The sequence below is a fragment of the Panthera onca genome, chromosome D1 (genome assembly GCF_046562875.1).
Source record: "Panthera onca isolate mPanOnc1 chromosome D1, mPanOnc1 haplotype 2, whole genome shotgun sequence".
Lineage (NCBI taxonomy): Eukaryota > Metazoa > Chordata > Mammalia > Carnivora > Felidae > Panthera > Panthera onca.
Window position 1 is genome coordinate 47,365,560 of NC_138348.1, and position 22,858 is coordinate 47,388,417.

Sequence of the window (22,858 nt, forward strand, 5' to 3'; positions counted from 1 at the left end):
CCTCTAACATAAACATTTTGTTTGTTCATTTTACTTTACACATCAAAAACATCTAAGGAAATACATGTATATATTCACATCTCCTCATTCGTAGATAAATGGTAGTACACTGTCTATACTTTTCAGTACTGTATTTTTAAAAATATATGTATATTTTTCTGAAGATCATTTTATAATAGAATAGATTATTCCTTATTGCTTTTTTATAGCTACATAGTACTCCAATGCATGCAATGCTCCATAGTCATTTCTGCCACTTTCCTTTTGAGGGCATAGTGCTATAATTCATAGTCTTGTGCATGCATTTTTTTCATATTTTACTGGGTTATTGTGTGAACAGATTCCTGAAAGCATAATTGTGAGGTCAAAGGGCAAATGTGTATGTAATTTTGCTAGGCTATCATCAAATATCCCTCCAGAGGGGTAGTACTTTTTCCACCAGAAACAATGAAGAGTTCCTTGGAGTCAACCAACAAAGTATGTTGTGAACTATTTGGGTTTTTGCCAATCTTCCAGATGAGAAATGGCTTTCAGAGTAGTTTCAATTTGCATTTCTCTTATTAAGAGCTAAGTTGAACAGCTTTTCATATGATTAAAACCGTTTGCATTTTTTTCTGTGAGCTTTTCATATCTTTGGCCTATTTTCCTATAGGATTGTTAGTCTTTTCTCTATTTTTAGAACTTCTTTACACATTAGGGATGTTAATAGTCTGCCTATCATATAAATTGCCAATAATTTCTCCCTGTTCATTACTTGTCTTTTGATTTTGCTTCTGGCGTTTTGTTTTTGTTTGTTTTTTGTTTTTTTGTGTGTGTGTACTTGTTTTGTTGTTGCTGCTGCCATGCAAAGCCTTTTTTCCTTTCTTTTCTTTCCTTTTTTTTTTTTTTTTTTTTTTTTTTTTTAACGTAAGCAAATATATCTTTTTCCTTCTTGCTTTCAGAGTTTAGTCATAGGAAAACTTGCCCACTATCAGATCATAAGGAAATTCATCTATGTTTTCTTCCAATATTTGTGTAACTGTATTTTTCACAGTTTTTTCATTTATTTTTTTTTTTAATTATTTAAACCCTAGTAAGTTAACAGTACAATATGTTTCAGGAGTAGAATTCAGTAGATTCTTCACTTACATACAATACCCAGTGCTCATCACAACAAGTGCCCTCCTTAATCCCCATCACCCATCTAGCCCATCTCCTACCCACCTCCCTCCCATCAACCCTCAGTTTGTTCTCTGTCATTAAGAGTCTCTTGTGGTTTGTTTCCCTTTCTCCTCTTCCCCCCACTTGTCATATGTTCATCTGTTTTGTTTCTGAAATTCCACAAATGAGTGAAATCATATTTGTCTTTCCCTGATTGACTTACTTCTCTTAGCATGATACACTCTAGCTCCATCCATGTCATTGCAAATGGTTTAATCTGATTCATTTAGAACTGATATTGATGTATGGTGTGAGGAATGGACCCAAGTGTCTTAGTTCTCAACATGGTCAACCAGTTATTCTAATACCTTCTATTTAAAATGCCATCTTTTCCTCACTGGTTTGCAGTAGTACCTTTATCAAACATTCAGTTGCCACATATATTTGAATCTGTTTCTGGATTTTATGTTCTATTTCCATTGATTTATTGGTATATTTATGTAGTGATATCACAGAGTTTCAATTATATATAGACTTTGTATTATGTCTGTAAGTCTAACCTTAAAAATGTTTTAAGTTATGTTTGTGAGTTGGATTCTGGCTTACCAACTGTGTGTTATGGGGATCTTGGATTCAAAGGAGAAGATCCTTAAGAGACAATGTCATCATTCCTTCTTTCCTGAACAGACTTTAAAATGCTCACTATCAGGATTTATGGCTACTTAACTTTCATATTGATGCTTAGAACCTAGTATGTGCTCAATGAACAGGTTTTGAAATTGAAGGACAGACAAATATAAGAGAATATATTCTATATAACTGAAAAGGTCAGAACTATGACCTTCTGAGGTGGGGTAGAAGTTGTAAGGACATTATCAATTCAATATAAGAAACCAGGATTAGAGTCACTTAAAAAAAAAGGGGAGCAATGCCTAATAGAATAATGAGCTCCTTATAATATGACATGAACATCACCACCTGTTGGTATCACTGTAAAGATAGATGGGATTTATGACCATAATACTAGTGTTAATAGTGATGCAGCAATAACTATATGTGAGCCATTGTCCTAAGTGATTTATGTGTATTAACTCCTTTAATCCTTGCAGCAACCTTGAGATGCAAATATTACTATTCTCCCCACTTACAGGTAGATACACTGAAGCACAGAGCAGGGATGTAACTTGCCCTAGGTTACATGACTGATAAATGGAAAAACAGATTTGAACCCATGAAGAATGGCTTCAGCAGCCATTATGCCTTATGTAGGTAGGCACTGTCTAGTAGCCTTCAGTGAGAAATCTGACAAAATTTCTCTCAAATTTCTTGTAGGTTAATTTTTTGTTTTTTATTCATTCATGCATTCACTCTTCATACATCCACTTGCCAGGTGCTGGGAAACTAGAGGTGAATGGCACAGACCCTGCCTTTGAGTGGCTCTCAGTCTAGCAGTAAAGACAAACCCACCTTACCATTTTCTAAGTACTAGTCTTATAGAAAATTATAGGAAGTGTCATGAACTTAAACAGGATGCGTTGACTCCTTCCTCCATTTTGACTCCAAGGACTTCTGTGTTCTTTGATCCACCAATGGTAACTATAGTAAGTATACAACCCAGAAAACCTGATCACTCTGTCTTATGATATTCTTTTTTTTTTTTTTTTTTTTGAGAGAGAGAGAGAATGCTGAGCATGCATGAGCTGGGGAGAGAGGGAGAGTGAGAGAGAGAGAATCTTAAGCAGGTGCCACACCCAGCATGGAGCCTGATCCAGGGCTCCAACTGCAAAATCATGACCTGAAATGAAATCAAGAGTCAGACACTTAACTGAGTGAGCTACTCTGATGCCCCTGTCTTGTGATAATCCTAAAATTATTTTTTTTAAACAAAAAATATAAACTATTATTCTTTTGCCAAACCATGAGTAAAGATAATCAACACAAAGATAATCAACACAAACTGAATATGGTAAAAAATTTAAAAACTAAAAAATGGATTGAAGAAATAAATAGTAACATAATTCATATCTGCAAAATTTGATTCAAGAAAACCAAACTTGGTTGAAATAACAATGACAAATGAAAACCCTATGACAGATTGTAAAATGTGATGTGTATAATAAAAAAAAAGTACTGATATTCATATGTCAGTTATTAAATCAATGCAAAAAAAATTAATCTGAATGAAAATAATTCTGGAAAAAATAAAACTGGAAAATGAGTATAAAAGGAAATATATTTTAATCATATCAAAAATTAACCAAGAGGATTAAATTGCTTTAGTGACATTTATTCCAAAAAATACCTTCTGGATAAAAATTCATTACCGTGAACATACTCCGCATTAAAGTACTAAGTAAGGCACACCTGTCTCAGAATCAAAACGGCAAGGATGAAAGATCTTGTGTGTGTAACAGTAGCACCAGGAGTGAGCGACCCCTCTCCCTGTGGGAGCTAGGTGAGGCTTAGCAGTGGAGGCATTTATGCGGGACCCCAGAGAAAGGGTGTGCGTTTTCAGGCAGGGAAGGGGACTATGGGTGCTACAGAGAATGGGGGTGACAGGTACAGTGACAGCGGGGAAAACACATGACCCCGGCTGACCCCTCAGGCTGGGAAGTAGGGGTCTGTAACCAGGCACGGGGCCGAAACAGAGAGTCAGAGACGGGGAAGACAGAGCTATCACATGGAGAGAAAAATTGGTCATTCATTGGCAGTCCAGAAGGCAATCCAAAATGTCCAGCATTTTCCTTGGTGACTCAAGTGAAAGGAAAAAAGTGTGCTTATGGCGGACGACCTGGAGCTGAGAGGTTCCACACAAACATTTACTTGGTTACCAACATCGGCCTTCTAGTTCTGGACCATCTGCGATTTGGTTGGTGACATAAACTCTTGGGCAACAGGAGAAAGTTATGATTTCCTAAAGCAGATCCACGTTCCACAGCTGGTAGCAGTAGTTGCCAACAATATGGAGGATGGTGATAATACGAATAATGAGAACTTCCATTTATTATATGTGATTGGCTCATCACTCTGTATATATTATCTCATTAATTTTTGTATGAGCCGCGTGAGGTCTGCATGCTTATCCCCATTCTGTGAATTAGGAACCTGGAGGATAAAATAGGATAAAATATCTCCCCGAATCGCTCAAGCTTAGAACTAGCCTGAGTGGCTTCAAGACCTTCTCATTGTATCATGATGCTTCTCCGCCTCTGCCTTCAGGATTCAGCCATGGCATCCATTTTAATTTCCGCATTTGGCCAGCTTTGGAAAATGGTACTGCTTTGGAAAATGACCACAGTACTGTTCTAGGGCTTGATGACATAGCCCAAATCCCTGATAGTGACGGGCCCTGGGTCAGAAAGTACTACACAATGTCTTTACTGGAGGTCACAGCAGACTTCTAAACTGGAGGGGTGACAGAGACAAGAACTGAGCCAAAATCCAGAGTCCAGAGAGTCAGAAAAGGAGTATATGGAGGAGCTGCCAAATGAGAGGAACCAGAAAACAGACAGGAAGTCAGAAATCTGTGTTCAGGAAGCCGGAGACACGGAGGAGGAAGAGAAAGCAAAGAACGGTCTGTCTGTAGCAACTGCCTAGAACAGGCATCACCATTATTTGAGACTTTTACAAAATAGATCTTTGGTTAAAGGGCTACAGACATCGCCAAAATTACCAGTGAAAGAGGTCTGGGTGGGCTAATGGGTGCTTGCTAAGCCTACTATGCTGAAGCATATGACAGACTATATGGTTCTTAGTATAGTCTGGAGGCCACGCCTCAGAGGTGTCAGTAATCTCAGCTCACTGCTAACATCAGGGCTGTTCTCACCCAGCCACAAGGAGGATATTAAAAAACACAGGCTCCCACAGTTTCAAGTAAATCAACTCATCTGCCAGCACAGCCAGAGAGACTTGAGAAGGAAGAGAAAGGGTGTGGGCACCAGAATTCCCTGCTCAGCTGAGAAGGTCTCAGGAAACCGCCAGATGCAACATGTCATAGAAAAGCTGTGCATAGATTCTCTTACCTCCCATCCCTGGAGACCGAGAAAATGAAACACCTTAAATTGGATTTTTCTCTGGTTACTTCTAAACATTATGGTTGATCTAAGCCAGCTGGAGCTAGAGTTCAGAATAATCTGAGAATTTGGAATCACACATCCACGTGCACGTGTGTGTGTGTGTGTGTGTGCGCGCGCGCACACGCGCATGCACTTGGGGTGAGGCAGTGAGCCCTGCCACTGTTTTTTATCATTTTGTCATGAATTGGAATCTGCTTTGGCATTGTCCTTCAGCCACTGTCACGGGGTAAAGCCTTTAGAAGGCTGACAGTTGTCAGTGGAATAAGAATTCATCCGTGCAGTCTTCTGAGGCCAAGGACTTCAAAAGACACCAAACACAGGTTTCCACTTTGCAGGCTTTTATACTTCCTAACGGAATTTTCCCAGTGACTCAAAGCTTTAGCTAAGGCACTGTCCACATGTTCCCTTAGCATGTGTTGGATGCTAATAATAGTTTGAGTGATAGTTGGAGGTCAAGACCTAGCCTTTTCTGATCTTTATAAATGAGTTATTAAAAGTCTGACAAAGATGGCATTGAGTGAAGCCAAGATGATGGGAGATTTGGGGGTACCATTTACTAGGAAAGGGGCATTCTGGATAGAGAATTGGTTTAAAGGGGAAAATGGGGCATGTTTGATATTGTAAATAACAAAGGAAACAACCAAAAAGCTTGCGTTATTCATGCGTCTATCTATTCATACAATGAGCATTTCTTATGCCATTTGTGTTATGTGCTTGGTGGTAGGGTACAGGAAAATGGAGTGCCTGGATCCTGACTTCAACAGGAAGCCAGCACTGTGTAAAACAGAAGGCTTGGAGGGGAGATGGGGCTCAGGTGCCCTCCGTGTGCCCACTCAAGGCAAGAGGATGGAGGAGCCCAGTGATGATGAAGTCTGAACTGAAACGAGATTTTGGAATTGACCATGGGCATTGAGTAGGGGGTGGGTGACAGGGTGGTGCCCATAGTTACAGGGAGGAATCAGCCAGATAGAGAAAAGCTGGATTGGTGGAAAATAAGAGATGTCAGGGGAAGACGGTGTTTCAGGAGTGCCATAGCTAAGCTAAGAGGAATATTAATGATAATAGCTGCTGTCTTTTGAACACTTCATTTGTGCTTCGTACACTTATTTAATACTAGACACTGTGCTGTGCTAAGTACTAGGTACACAGAGATGAGCAGGATAGCCTAGGCCTTACCACCATAGCACCTCCATTCTAGTGAATTTTGTGCTGTCATTTACGCCTCCTGAGAACCACGAGAGGCTAGAATTATTATCCTCCTTTTACAGAAGAGAACACAGAAGCTTAGAGCAGTTGAGTCACCTGTCTAGGTCCCACAGGGAAAGGGTGGTGGAGCTTGGATTTGAAGATGGTTCTGTCTGATGCCAATGCCTCTAAGCCCCCATCTTGTACTAAGAGAATGTGAGCAGAGAAAGGGCATATGGATGCAGCTGGAAGGCGGCCTTTGAGGGGACAGGTGGAGTCAAGGGTGGCTATAGGAGACAGACTCCAAAGGGCTATGGAAGGAGTGGATGGAAACTGGTAAGAGGCAGGGAGGTTAGAGATTTTATGTGACCATGAATGGAGGGAGAGGGTAACCTAGTGTTTGCACGTAGGCAGAAGCCAAGCGCCAGCGCCCTTGGGCAGTATGGACTTGACCTTAGGAGAGTGGTTGAAATTTTCATTTCCTTCTAGGCGGTTGGCTATATCTAGCCCTGCTGTGCTGGAATGTGTGCCACCAGGTGTGGCCTCCTGGCACCCATGGGGCCTGAAATGTCCAGGGCCCTTGAGGTCTGAGCAACCTGGGGCCTGTGAGGCCTAAACCCCAGGATTTGGGGTCTCCCTTGCTTGCAGTGTGCATACATGAGGGAAGCTTAGTACACCGTGCAGCCCAGAACCAGTGACTCTGCCATGCCCAGTGGCCAGACGGCATCTGAAAATATAGAGAAGAAGGCGTCTTTGCCATAGCACGTTATCTTTAGCACACCAGCCATGAGTGACTCTGCAATTACAAACCAGCCGCTGAACAGAGGCAGTTTAACAGTACATTGTAAAAGTTTTACGGTTAGTAACGATAAGTGCAAAATTAATCCCTAAAGAACAAAGCAATTAAAAAAGTACATAATGAAGCAATTAGCTAGAAATGGTGGGGAGCAAGAAAGGGAGAACGCCCACGGACAATTTTACTCTGGAAGGGACTTCACACTTACGTTTTTTTAATCGTGTTCGATGAGGGAGCCGTAGAAGAGTGAGATTCATAAGATGCATAGAAAAGGTAACAATTGATAAAGGGTTTTGAGATTTAAACTGAAGGAAATTTTTACCTTCTTAAAAAGTTGGGACCAAGGAGGAAAAGAGCTATAAAGGCTGTTATTGGGATAATTAATGAAATTTTATTATAGGTTGTGGATTAGATAAATAGTAATGTATCAGTGTTTAATTTCCTGGTATGGGGGAAAAAGAAAAATAAAAGAGAAAAAAAAACCAAACCCTGGGAGCCAGCAATGTATGTTAAAGCTCCGGAGAGTCATTCGTTCCTGCCCCCCCAACTCCCCGCCTGTTCTTTTCTGTGTTTTGTTTTTGTTTTAGCCCAGTCTCTGTGCAATTTTGTATCAGACCCTGGAAGGTAGCCTTGCTGCCACCATTACATTGTAGCTCAACTTTTCCAGGAAGGGACCATCAGCTGAGACCAAACTCAGTCCCTCAGAATGACAGATAGCAAGTGAGCCGGGGCTCCTCTCCCTCCTCCTGCTCCCCCTCCTCTTTGTCCTCCTCTTCCAGACACTGTTGTGTTCTTTTGATGAGACCTGATCTTCATAAATCTGCAATTGCAGAAGGGGAATTCAGAGACATCTACTCCCATTACAAATGCTCTTTACTTTGTAAAGCGATGCAAGAGGCAGGATACAGATAAGTATCCAGTGCTTGTGAGTGACTCTTTACAGAAATTACCCTTACACACAAGTTTTGCTATCAAGCAAAACTTCCCGAACATAAAGTCAGTCCTGAAGACAGAGTTAACCCCTGCTGTAAACTACCCCAGGAAACAACATTTACTCCCAGAGATCCTGACTCTAAGTGTGTGCTGTCTGTCTAGCTGTGGAAAGTTCAAGGGACCGGCCCCGGTCCCTGTCCTTGCTTGCTGCAGGACCCGGCAGGTGCTGGAACCGCGGATGTGCTGTGCCCCCACTGTATTCATTATGCCTGCTTCGGATACTGCTCGTCAGTGACTTGTGTAATTTTCTGCACTGCATTGTAGCGATGGAAAGAAATCCTGAAGTAGGGGAGAGAAAACATGAATCATGATTTCAAGAGAGTTGCTTTTCTTGGATTTCAGCATTTCTGAAATCAAGTCATGCCCTATGAACTTAGCATATATAAATAAATAAAAAATATCTAAGTAAATTACAATTTATCCCAACCAGAACAGTTTTGAGAATGAAAGTACTACCAGCAGTTACACTGGAACAACAGGTAAAAACCAATATTATCAGGGGCAAACCAGGACATATGGTCACTCGACTTATACTTTGTTTGATGTGTGCATTTAATGCAGTTCTCTCCTTTCACGTCGCTAGGTGGCTGTTGTATGTGTCATTGGGCCTACAGTGTTTGACATTGGACATACAGTGTTTGAAAATAAGGACAGCCCCTTCCCTCTTAGAGCTAATGGCATAATAGCACAGACAGCTGATAAAAGAGAACACAGAATAAATATACAGTTACAAATTTCAGTAAGTGCTATTCTATTAATCAACTTGGGCTGCCATAACAGAATGCCAAGGTGGCTTCAACAATGCAAATTTATTTTTTCGCTATTCTGGAAGCTAGAAGTCTGAGATCAGGACTCCTGCATGGTCGGGTTCTGGTAAGACTTCTCTTCCTGACTTGTAAACGACCACCTTCTCACTGTGTCCTTACATGGTACAGAGAGTGTTCTAATGTCTCTTTGTCTTCTTATAAGGATACCAGTTCTGTCTGATCAGGGTTCCACCCTTATGACCTCATTTAACTTAATCACCTCCTTAAAAGGCTCTATTCCAATATAGTCACATGGGGGAGTTAGGGCTTCAGGATATGAATTTGGTGGAGCGGGACACAATTCCATCCCTAGCAAGTGCTATGGCAAAAAAACACAGAATGTAAGTTCCACAAAGTCAGGGATTTTGTATGTATTTTTCAGTGACAAAATGCCCATCTCGTACAACAGTGCCTGGCACAGAGTGGGTAGTCAATAAATGATTGTTGAATTGAACTAAAGCAGAGAAGGGACATGATCTGATTCATAGTTGTAGAAGGATTGCAGGGCAACAAGGATTGAAGGAAAGAGACTTTAGGAGGCTGTTGATAGGGTTGTCTACACAAAGATAATAGTGGCTTAGACCAGGCTGTTGACTCTGCAGATTGAGAGGTGTGATTAACCTTAAGCTATACTTAGGAGGTAGAACTGACTGCTGGTGTATTATTGGTCATGGAGGGGAGAAAGAGGATGGGATTACAGATGGATTACGTCATTATTGATGTAGGGTTTAGGCTTGGGCTATTAGTTGGATGAGGGGAAGACTAGGGGATGACAGGGAGGCAGGGAAGGAAATCGACAACTTGGTTTTGCACAAGGCAAGCTTGTGACGCCTCAGAGATACACAAGTGGAGGTAACATGTAGGCAGCGGGATATATAAATCTCGAGCACAGAGGGACATAGCTCATTTGATTGTCACAACAACTGTTTTTTCAGTGTGTCATTTTTGTCTCCATTTCACAGACAAGGAAATTGAATGTTAGAAGGTGAAATGAGTTGCCTAAAGTTGCCAGTCCAGCAAATGAGAAGTGTGGGATTTGACACCAACACTGTTTAACCCCTGAGCCTGACCTCTGAACCACAGTGACCCCCTGTCTCTCAAGAGGCCTAGGTCTTGGGTACATTTCCTAATCTGCTTCTAAGTTATCACGTGACCTTGAGCCTCACTTTGCTCGCCTGGGAAATGATGGGCTCCTTCAGTTCTATACTGCAATGCCGATCTCCTTTGTAAATCCCATTTTTAATGTGAGTTTGCCATACGTACCTTTCAGAGATGACGCCCAAGCTGACAATTCATTTTGACACGCATGAAAAGGGCAAATCTCTTTAAGCAAAGACCCAGCACACCAGCTTTTTAAATCTGAATTCCAATGGAGCAAGAGGAAGGTTGCTTAGAACAAATACCATTTCTGAGTGAGAGAATGTTCAGCATCTCAGATTCCTTTTTATTATCTGAATAGTATTCCTCAAGGGTCCCACTGAGCCAACTGTGAGGGTGATGCTTGAGCCAGACACATAGCTTCCTCTAAGGTCTGTGCCCAGGGTCTGCCAAACTTTCCCACCTATGCCATCTCATATGTCACTGAGTCATATGGCCACCAATATGCTGGGGATAGGGAAGTAGTGATGATACAGTGTATCCTTTCTTCCAGTGGTTCCTGGTTGCCCTGCATTTCAGAAAGGACCCCCCTAACTTACCATGGGCTATATTCTTCAGACACTAGTCCAAAGAGTCGTCCTTTGGGCCAGTGTCACCCTTTTGAGGGGGCATCTGATATGGACAGTCAATTTGAATTTGATTGGGACATGCTAATGAGCCATTCATATGTGTAGGATTTGTTTCTGATTAGATTAAGCTTCTCAGAGAGGAAAGAAACAGCCACTGATTAAAGACATAAAAAAGGAAACACTTTAAATGAGTAAGTGGCTCATCTTCATATAGCAAAGTATAAATTAAACATAGTCCAGGGGCTCAGCTTTGAATAGCAGCTGGATAGAGTGGGATTTTCTGAATATGTCCACAAGGAGAAGATGCTCACAGCAATTCAAAGGGACTTAACGCACCAGAGAGGGCACTGAGCACTCTGGAGTAAATGGATGGGCCAAGTTATCTGATAAAAATGACTCTCAGACTAGCAATGAGAAGAGTTTTATTTGGATTTCAGAAAATTGCTCCCCGAGTCCCCGTGACATTCAAGCTTATTATTATTCTCTGGAAGCATCCATGATGGTAATGGGGCCAGAGATCTTAGCTCAAAACAAAGACTTGATTAGAGTAGACAGCACACGTGTCAATGGGACCCTGATTTGGAACTTAGTCAATACTTCTTTCTCAGAGCTTGGGGGGTTCTATAGTTTGGGCTCTATAGAAATGTCTGGATTGGAATTAGCCTGGCTTCTCTGCCATGCCTGGGAAGCTGTAAGGGTCAGCCCTGTCAAGACGGTGTTGCCTGACCAAGGCTGGGGTGCAGCTCCGGCCCCAGACTCACCTGGCCGGCTCCAGAATTAGCGGAGCCACCACAGGGCTGCTGTCTAGCGGTCTGAGGAACTCTGGACTGTGTGTGACCGCCAAACCCCAACCTTTTCCTTTTCCACCCTGCTGGCTTCTTAGCTTTTTGACCTCTGCTCTTGTTCTGAACATGAAGCAGACTCTCACCTACAGCCTGTTATGAGAGGGTCCTACACCCTGCCTGCCCGTGGTAGCTAGCTCCCTCTCCCACTCCTTGGGACTAGACCTACTGTCTGTACCCTCGGCCTCTGGTGGCGTCATGTTCGGAATGCACTTATCACCTGCAGTTGGGAAGTTGTTGCCTTCTGAATAGTCTCTCCCAATGCCTGGGACTTTCTGCTACGAAGTCCCACTCAGTAGACCGAACCCCTGATTATCGGTATTGCAGGAGCCAAGCCTCTCTGGTCACTTTGCCTCTTTGGCAGCTTGTATTCACCAGGGAGGTGATCAAAAGCTGCACCAGTAGCCCCCAAACCACAGAGGCTTAACCCAGGACGAGTTTGTTTGCTGCTCTCATCAGTCTCCTGAGAGGTGGGAGGCTGTCCTGGGCAGCCATTCTCTACATGGTGATTCAGGTAGCTTCCTTTGGGGGGGTTACCCATCTTTGAACCTCAGGGTCATCCTGCTTTAAACATCCAGCAGATTGGGAGGGAGGGAGGTAGACGTGTTCATGGACTTCCCACATGGGATACTTACTGCCTTTGGCCAGGAAGTGGCAGCTATTTATTTCATTGGGCACAGCTATTCACATGGTCCCTCCTGACAGCAAGGGAGGATGGGAGATGTAAAGGAGCACAGACATATCAGTGAGCAGTACGAGCCTACCACACCCTTGAAGACCACCCTACTCCGGTCTCAGCTTTGCCAGCCTCTGTATGTTCAGGACCGGCTCCTTCCATTTTGTCATGAATCCAACCTAGCTTGAGTGTGGGCAATATTAACCAGGCCTGTTAGCTAGAAAGAGACCTGAAGTAACCATGAATAAACTCTACTTGGTTGGAACCATTAAAAGATGCCTTCTGATCTCAATTTGCAAAGCAATCCTCGTGAAATTTCCCATGAGGAAGTGAACTCCCATGGCCCCAATCTTAATAGAGCAGTGGCGTCTGAGGAAAAGCAGAGTCCCCTGTGTATGATGGGTTAGTTTGCTGAGCTTGGGGCCATTGCGGCCCCCGGGTTTCCTGTAGGGAAGCAGCTATCTCAGCAAATCTCAAGACCCTGCAAAACAGCCTTTTAACTTTTTATTCATGAAAAGCTTCCAGACATTCCAGCCCAGCTGGTCTCTTTTTGGAATTCTGCCAGATGGATCCTCCTGCTGTTTTCTGATAGTTATGAAGACTCCCTTTCACACAGGGAAAGTGCTTCAAGTGCTTCTTAGGGTTGACCCAAAATCAGACCCCTTCAGGGACACCTTCCAAGAAAAGGCATCATTTTTTTTCCCCCAAGCATCAATTCTGTCCAGAGAACTCTGTGGCAGTGTTTTGACAAGAAGAGGGCTTGGGGAAACTGTATCCCCAAGGAGTGTTTTTCCATGGGGTCCTGTGGAAGAATAAGCATGGACTTTAAAAATGTTTTCTTACACTCTAAAATAATGCAATATCAACCCTTGTGATCCTGGAAGAGCACCAAGTAAAGTGCACTGGGGATAATTCAGAAGTCAGTCCAGGTTCTTGATCCTGCGTTCATGCAGGAATGATTTATCAAGCACCTATCGTGGAGGCCCAAGGGATTCCCTCATGAGAGCTAGGTGGCCTTGGGTCTTCTCTCACAGTCTCGTGGTGCAGATCTGTAAACAGGAAGGGCTCCAGCTCACTGAAAGTCAAGGAGTTACAAACTGAAGCTCCATCGGCAAGAATTAAAACGTTGGACAGCACCAAATGTTGGCGAGATTGCAAAGCAACAGGAGTGCTCATCTGCGCTGTGGGAGCAGAGCTTGGTGTACTCGCTTTGGAAGATTTTCACCTTCCTGGGGAAAGTCGAATGTGTATATAACCTGTGCCTCAGAAATTCCACCGCAGTGTAAATACGTGGAGAGGCGCCTGCTCTTGGGCACCAAGAGACGTGCATAAGAATGTTCCAAGGAGCGTTCCTCATTATACTGGAAACAACCAGACTGTCGACCAACAAGAGAATGCATAAGTAAACTGCTGTATATTTATACAGTGGAACACCATGGTGATGAAAATAAATGAAGCAAGAAGCAGGTTGCAGAATGCAGACGATATGCTTTCATTTATGTAGCATTCAAAAACAGATAAAACCAAATATAGATAGTTTAGGTTGATGGCAAGGAAATTAACAAAATTCAGGATAATGGGTTACCTTTGGGAGGAAGGAAGAGCATACAGAGTTTTCTGAGTTACTGCTAATGTACTGTTTTGTAAGCAGGGTGCTAGGTAAATAGATTTTCCTTATATTATGTGTCTTTAAACTGTACATTTGCACACAGCTATTGTAAGTGCTGTGCAAGAGGAAGTATAGGTAATACGGCAATGAGTAGCAGAGGTATTTAAGCAAATTTAGGACTGCCAGGAAATGTAGGTAGGAATCACTAGGCAAATAAATGTATTGTTGCGGGCAGGGGGAGGGGAGGAAAATTCCAATAAAGGGAATGGTATGGGGTGCAGGGCAGGAATCCGAGACTAGGAATCCTAGGTCTATCCTAGGAACTAAGAGAAGTTGATGTAACAGGAAAGCAGAGCATGAAACATGAAGCTGCAGCAAACAGAAAGGACCAGGTCTCAGAGGTCTTGCAAATCATGTTAAGGAATATGGTCTTTTCTCTGGAGACTAAAAGTTGCAAGTATGGGAGTGAGGTGCATTTTGGAGGGAGTTTGGCTCCATGTTTTACACTGTCCCCATCCTGGCTCCTCTTCTGCCTCACGCCCTTGACCTCAGTTTGCTGATGGCTTCTGGCGTTTGTCTTAGCTTTGCCCAGACTTGACCCCTCTTCCCTTCTTACTCCCATGCAGGACCAGGCCTAGGGCCAAGGTGAGCCAAGTGCCCAGGGTGCAGAATGGAAAGACGCCTGAAGAATAGGGGCCCTGCACAGCCCTGGTCAGCGTCTTGGTTTGCCTGCATTTCTGACTCTACAACCACCCTGGAAATGAGTTTCTCGTCTTCTGCCAGCTATTCTCAGGCCTCAGCCTCAACCTCCATCCTCCTTGTCTTTCTTCCCCGAGCCTGCCTGGTTTGGCTTTCTACTCTGGTTGCTGCATTTCACAGCCAAGTTAGGAGAAACAGTTACACATAAAAAAGATAATTAACAACATGAGCCAAGAAATACGGACCACAGGAGTGGTACAAATCATGTGTTTCAGGAGTTTGGAGGAACTTGGCCAGGCTGGCTTTGGATGGATGGAGAGCAGGAAGGAGGCTTTTTATGCTAAAGGAATAGTGGGAACATTTTGCCAAGAGCAAAGAGCTCATTAAAAGTCATGTGGAGATAAAAGCTGGACAGGATTTGGGGTCCTGTGGTCTAGGTCTATGGAGTACAAGGCTGAGATGCCACCACCCCCAATCCCTTGCCTCCAGGAAGCATCACTAATAAACTGTGGCACACTTTTCTGTTGAGCCCGGGGACTCCTGCTCAGAAGGATTCAGAGCCTCAGAATCCTCAACACGGTGCTTCAGAAGGACATTAACAAGCAAATGCATTTATCATGGAAGTATTATTTGCTCTCCTTGACATAGACTGCAGAGTGATCATGAGTCTGAGTGGGAGAAATGGTCAAGCTGTATCCTGTCGCCTTCCCTCCAGTGTCTCTCTATTTTACAACTTTGGATTTATGACTCTGCCAGTCACGTCTCAAATACTGGGCATCATTTGAGGTACTGGCAAGAAAACGTAGACTCACAAAATGCAAGTAGAAGGGATCTATCACATCACTGAGTTCCGTCCCTCCATTTGGCAGCTAGGAGAAACTTGAGGCCTGGGAGGGAAACAGGCTTGTTTATAGAAGTGGCAAACAGAACGTAAACTCAGATCCTTTGACCCTGACCTTTTAGCAGCAGCTCCCAGCCTGGAAGGGGAAAGGGAACCTGACCTTTCCCTAAGAACTCACTACATGCCTGTCTTTGCTAGTGGCAGCTTTTCATACAGCATCTCTTTTAAACCTGCCAGGGTATCATTATCCCCAATAAAAAGGCAACTGACACCCAAAGACAGGTTCAGGTCAAAGGCTAATGGGCAACAGAGGCAGGATTGAAACCCTCTTCCATCAGCCCCCAAGACCCGCCTTCCCAGATGGTTCCCAGGTGGATGCTCCATCTTTCTGGAAACACTAATAGGATTAGGGCTCTCTGGGAAGGGCTGGTGGTGAGTGAGACTTCACTCCATGCTGCGTAACTGTTGTTTACCATCTACTTCCGGTTCTTGGTCCCACCTGAGGGCAAGCCCAGCATCTCCTCTGTGGGTGTTTGCAAACACTGGCCAGGCTGAGGGCTTTCTCCACACTAGTTCGTGGTTCCACAAGATGAAGCCGCCTGCTTTCCACCACACTCATTTGATGCCTTGCCAGGTTTTACAACGTTCATTTACGCTCTGCAGCCAAAGTGACTCTCTTCAGTTACAGCAGTGTGCACTTAAATGTCAGAGCGTCGCTGAAAAACTGCTTGGGTCTGAAGGAAGTCATTGTGTTCAGTCAGATCTGGCCACATTTTATGTTTATGGCCTTTATTAGGGGATCCAGCTGAGCGAGTTAAAACCACTTCTCCATAGTTAGTGAAAGCCCAGGACTCGGAGATTGCTGGAATCACTCATTGAAATAACAGTTTATGTTATTGAGTGTATACCATATGCCTGGTGCTGGTGAATACAACATGATCCTTGTCTTCCTGGAGCTTATAGTCTAGCAGGGAGCAGGGGACAGACTTGAATAAACACATAAGTGGAAGTATTGTGAATAAGTGTTCCCAAGAAAAAGGGTGGGGCACTGTAAGTATTCTGAGGGGATCTAATGGGCAGGTCAAAGAAGGTAATATTTGAGCTGGGTAACAGTGGCGGGGGGGGGGGGGGGGATTTATCCCAGAAAGATGGAGTAGCAGGTGCGAGGGCACAGAGACAGGAAGAAACTTGGTGTGGTCAAGAACTATATTTCCCAGGGCCCATCCAGAAGCCACAAGATCTAGCCTACATCCAGGGCTGACATGTGTCAAGTATCCCCAGAAGCTGTGGGACTGAGCACATGTCTCACTTGTGATAACAAGTTGGGGTCACATGCACCCCATGTAAAAACCAAGCTCTCCATCTTGTAGTTGCTTCCTGTGCCCTGTGACCTCATCTGCCTTCTTGGTTACTGACCCTTGACCTTCACTTCTCAGCCATGTCTTTGGTACGTACCCACCTCTCCTGCCCTCTCTCCTCTTGGCACCCTCACCCCATGGAACTTGCAAGGCTAAGCCACCACTGTGTCCCACACCTTTACCGTCCATCCAGTGGCCCTGCTTCTCTGGCACAATCTTTCCTGTCTGTAGTTTCTATCTGGTTTGGGTCTTTCTACCTCACACCAGCTGTGACATGTCCCAGATGCAGCTCCCCTTCCTCATTTCCTCACCCCTGCCTTCCCCCACACCAAGCTTCCATGGAAGTTTTATGATATCATTTTCCAGAAGGTCCAAATGCCAGTGATTTTCCTTCCTATCCTTTGTCTACCCTCCATGAGAGGGTCTCCAAGATCAGCTGTGGGTCAGACCTTTGAGAGTCTCTCTGTGTCAAGTCATTGGTCAGCGGAGCCACTTACCACCTGGGTATCAGAGATCTTGGGCTTCCTCTTGTGTATTTCATTGTCATTGGGCAGGGTCCAGAAGCAGCAGGGTAAACATGCCAAATCCACATCTTCTGCTCCAATGCCCAGAGACTGCTAGGAACCCACAGGCTGCATTCAAGACAGATGCCGTTACCCCCTCTATAGATGAATTCCTTTGCAGAGAAGGTAGGAGAGTGGGAGTGACTTCTAGATTAACAAGTGCTCCTAGTCTCTAAGGAGGAGCCTGATTCACCCTACTGCACTGGGCCAGGCACTCTGGAAGTCAACCTATCTCTTGTCTGTTGGGCTTTAGCTAGACGTGGGAGTCTTCTGCAGTCATTTTTTCCCCCGAAGGTGGATGTTCAGGAAGAGCCAGATAGCAGCGATGATAAGGTTATTATAAAATAATAATGTGTGCATGCTGAGGGCTTACTGCAGGGCTTCCTGAGCCCACAGCCCTGTGCAGGAACAACCTATTATGCGTGTTTCATAGACAAGAGGTTAAGTGGCCCACAGTCACCCGTCAGCAGGCATGCAGTGAGGACAGAATGAGCCCAGATGTCCTGCCCCTACCTCCTTGACTGCCATCCATGCGGTGCTCAGACTGAAGCACCAGGGTTGAACATGATGAATCCACACATCCCCATCTTCTCCTGGGCGAAATTGAGGCTTGGGAGAAGTGACCTGCCCAAGGTGGAATTGCAGCAGGTGGCAGAGGCAAAATGTTTGAACTTAGTTCTCGCTGGCTCCAAAGCTGTGCTTTCAAACACTATGTCCTCCCACTGGCCCAGCCACTCCAACTCTGCTGGAAACCCATGATCTGTCCAGGCACCATTTAGCACGTGTCTAAAGGAGAGCTTGGGCAGGGGTGGGGTATATAATTGTATGTGCAGAAGTCCAGAGATGGGAGGACAAACATGCATGCTGGGAGAAGTAGAACATGTCAGCGTGGCTGTGGCATAGAGCATATGGGGGAGCCAGCACAAGGCTGGAGGGATGGGCAGGGCAGGGCTGGGCCCCAGGAGGCCTCACAGCCTCAGGGCCGTGCTGGGAAATGTGTGGTGCAGGGGATGTGATCCACCCTACACTTTAAAAGGATCACTCTGGCCGCAGGGAGGCGAAGAGACTGGAAGAGGAAGGCAGGAGGGAGATCGGTTGTTTGGAGGCTGTTCCAGAGTTCAAGTGAGACATGACAGTGGTCTAGACAAGGTCAAAGAAAAGGAAAACAGGAGTGGATTCGAGAGTCCAACAGTGAGTTCACACCATTCCTCTTACCATGCGCTTAGAGGGCATAGGAGGTACAGCTGCCACCCTTGTGATCAGAACCACAGCAGAGGCACCCACTCTAAGGTGAAATGGTGAAGCGACTCTTTGAGAAACAGGTCTTGTAATAAAAGAGCTTTGTTACAAATCATGTTCTGTGTTGTGTTGCTGAAATATGCCAAGTAATAGCCTCCGTTCTGGTTGCAAAAGAATAATTACCCTGACTCTCTGTGTTGTAACATATTCACAGTATTCATAGGCTTTCATTGCAAATCTCAGCAAAGTGAATTGGAAATCAGCATGAGCCCCAGAATGTACGGGTCATGGAAATGAAGGTGCACAGCCTGAGGCCTTCCATGGCTTCCTCTCTTGCCTAAGCTTCGGTGGAGGTCAGACAGATCCTTTTCTCTTCAGTACCAGCCGTGTGGCCTTGGACAAGGGACAGCCTTTGGTCTCAGTTTCCCCATTTGGAATTGGAGACAATAACCACTGTAACACAGGGTTATTCTAAAGATCCTGCTGAATATAATTTGTTTAGTAAGAGCTGAGCTGATGACATGATTATGTGCCAGGCATGTTGCTAAGCACTTTGTATATAATCACTTTAATCTCCTCGGGAACCTCATGAAAGAGGTACTATTTTAATCCCCATTTGAGAGGAGGAAACTGAAACACAATGAGATTGAGTGACGTACCCAAGGTCACGCAGCTAGCATGAAACAGAGCCAGGATTTGAACCCAAGCAGTCTGGTTCCAAACCCTCTGCTCATAACCACCACACTATACTACCTACCCACATACACAGTCCAGTGCCTGGTACATGGTGGACCCTCAGTGCAAACACTTGTGTCTTTTCCATTGGCCATAAATTATATACCGAAGGCAAGACAAGTTCAGAGAGTGGAAAGGCGATCAGTTGCCTTCCAACTCTGACAGTCTGTAGGGACCAACTGTTGTGAAACAGACGGGTGGAACAGAAGGCATTCTCTTCCTGACACACACACAGAGTAACTTAGTGAAATCCAAAGTTGACCTTATAGTACACTTATCTTGATGAACAATGAGAAATGTATAGAATTTTCCAATCATTGTATTGTACACCTGAACCTAATACAACACTGTATGTTAACTATACTCAAAAAAAAAAAAAAAAAAAGGAAAGGAAAAACAAAGTTGACCTTATCTTAGATGCAGACCTATCCTTGATGGATACAGGTTATAAGTGTGAACATTATTTACCAAATTATCTGGTTGACAGTATCTGACAGGTGCTCACTGCTATCCACCAAGAAATAATGATTATTTTCCCTCAGAAGCTTCATTCATCAGCTCTGGCCAGGTATTTCGGATTCATCACACATTTATTAAGCATCAGTCATATAGTGATTGAGTGATTAAGTATCATCATCCATATATTGATTCAACAAGTACTTACTAAGTACCTGTATGTACCAGGTCTGTGTTAGTGCTACGGATGAGAAATGAAGGAGACAGGAGTTCTTTCCATCTAGGAACACGAAGTGAGGGAAGGAGGCTGACAGGTAAGCAGGAAGTTGCGATATCAAGAGCTTGGGGAGCAGAGGAGGGAGAAATTGGCTCTGCCCCCAAAATTGAGCAAAGACTCTACGACAGAGAAGTCATGTGGTCAGGATCTTGAGAGATTACATTTTTTCAGCTGGAGAAGGAGTAGCATTCTACAATGACAAAAAGATGTGCACATCCCAGAACATTGGAAGTTCAGAGTGGCTGCAACATTTGTGGCAAGACCTCCAAGACACTGTCCTTCGGCACTCAGAAGAGAAGATCATTTTTCTTTATTTTTTGAAGTCAAATTGCATCTGATTCAAGCTCCTAGTCACTGAGGTCAGCGAGAAGTTTCACATGATTGCCTTCTTTGTATCTCCCTCTCTCTTGGGTTCTATTAGAACTCAGGGCCCAGGAAAAGACGGACCAGGAGAAGGGCAACAGGCTCACTCCCTCTGGTGATCACTAATCTCTGTCTGGCCCATGTGGTCCATTTTAGGATGATACCTCTGCTGGGAGTCTCTACTGGTTCCTCTAGGTCTAGCATTGCTGCAGAGACCATTATGAAGATTTTTGTTAACTTCTCTGTCAGGGGCTAGGAGAGCCCAGATCATTGGTCACACAATGTCTAGTCTCTTCTTTGCAGGAATGGAAGGGATGGAAAAAGAAGGTGCATTCTTTGCTGGTAAATCCACAGCAACAAGAAACAAGACACAAAATAATGACTCAATAACCTTCCTGCTATAGGAATAGAAATAAGGTAGAGCTCACCCCCTCTGTAGACAGTAGTCTGGAGAGACAAGATGAAGAGAGCTGGAGTTGTTCATGCTCAGATTGAATGGTCACCTAAGGCCTACTTTAGTGGCTCAGAGTCAGGTCTGGGCACTGGTGAGTGACTCTGTGTCTTCTACAGGTGTGGCAGTGTGGCGGGAGCGTGGAAGTCCTGCCTTGTTCTCGGATTGCCCACATTGAGCGAGCCCACAAGCCCTACACCGAGGACCTCACAGCCCATGTCCGCAGGAATGCCCTCAGGGTGGCTGAAGTCTGGATGGATGAATTTAAAAGCCATGTCTACATGGCATGGAACATACCCCAAGAGGTAGGAAGCCCCTGTGGGGATGGGGTTTTGGGGAGGGTTGGTAGGAAAAAACATTAAAACACAAAAAATATGGGACTAACCCTTTTTCCCATAGATCAGGCAGAGTCTTATTATCCATGGTAGAGTAGACTCTCAGCCCCAAAAGATACTACATGTGGGAGAAAAGAGGCGGACTGTGAGGCACTAAGCCATGTCTTATCCCCACCCCTGTCCCTGGTCAGCATGCTTAAAGAAAGACTTCTTCTCTCCTGACCTCAGTTATCCTCATTTTAAATGAGAACATTGGACCGGGTGGCTCCAACTTTACTTCATGTCTAGGTCCTCAGCCTCTCTGCTATACAAATATACCAGCAATTACCAAAATTCATCAAAGTGCCCTTTAGTCTCCCTGTAGACTATATTTAGGCTTCTCCATCGAACCTGTGACCAGAGCAATAGGAATGTCCATATGCCTTTGGGATTTCTGGAACCAGATGCATGAGGAGGGGATACACTCTCACAGGACCCTCAGGAGGAGAAGGGAACTGTTCTGGATGATTTCTAATCATCAGAGAATCTCATCATTGCCTGCCACTGTCCTCTATCCCTCTTATCACCTACATTTAAGAAATGCCAGAGAAAAAGCAATGTTTCTCTAGTAGATTGGTTCTGCCTTGTCATGTGTCACATGGAAATGACCTTGGACCACTGAGTTGCGAGAACCCAACAGATGCCAGCCACGGGATCCCAACCTGCTTACCAGCCTCTCTGCCTGGAGATCATTGGTTATGTTGCACTGTCTATGTGAGATAGCTGTTGACTGCATGACCTCCTTCTTTCCCCTTGGGAATCCTTTAAAAAGCTTCAGTTCTCTCTTCCTAATAGAGAAATGGTTGATTTTTGCCTAACGTTTCCATATGAAGGTCCTGTTCCCTGATCTCTCCACCCAGCTAATGTTGCTCTGGCGGAGTGATTGAAGGTTACCTGGACCATGGGCAGGAGCTTTTAGGCAGCCCCCATCACCTCCACTATCATGGGGGTGGGGGGGGGGGTGGGGTTGGGATGTGTACTCCCACGACCAGTGACATTTCACCAGTAGGGAGAAGAGGAGCCAAGAAGTACCAGCCAGAGTGTGAGCAACCTTAATGAACCAGCCCCAGGATTGTATCCCTGACAGTGGGAGTGTTTCTAGGGAAACAGCAGTGCCTTCTAGACCCATCTGTGGCTGTGGGAGTTGGATCACAGTATTCTTGGGAGCATGCTGAGCCCCACTGTGGGTGTCCTCTGATAGCAAAATGTTAAACACTTGGAAAGTCCCCCAGGAACTTAGCAGTGAAGTATCATAGATCCGTAGTCTCTTAGAGTCCTGTCCACACTCTTGCCCCCTTCTCTCTGTACCCCAAAGCTGCAAATCTTTTAGTCCTCTCCCCTCATAGTGGCTGATAGATGTTGAAATGGATAGTAAATCCAATGAATGGCAGAGACCAAGAGAGAAAAGTAACTGGAAAATGATGAAACTCAGTGTGTGTCTGTGACTTCTCAGAGGGTAGTTCAAACCCGGTCAAATGGGTAGGATGAGAGGGAAGTGAATTCAAGAAAGGCAGATAAGGGGCTCCTGGGTGGCTCAGTCAGTTAAGCATTTAACTTCAGCTCAGATCATGATCTCACAGTTCATGAGTTAGAGCCCCACATCAGGTTCTATGCTGACAGCTCAGATCCTGGAGCCCACTTCAAATTCTGTG

General features: G+C 44.5%; 1 protein-coding gene across 1 annotated transcript in view; it reads left to right on the forward strand.

The window, feature by feature from the left end:
* Positions 1 to 22,858, forward strand: part of GALNT18 (polypeptide N-acetylgalactosaminyltransferase 18) — a 351,350-nt gene that overhangs the window by 268,621 nt on the left and 59,871 nt on the right. The window contains exon 7 of the mRNA XM_060606015.3: positions 20,952 to 21,137. Within this exon, the coding sequence (XP_060461998.1) occupies positions 20,952 to 21,137 (186 nt within the window). The remainder of the gene's footprint in view (positions 1 to 20,951; positions 21,138 to 22,858) is intronic.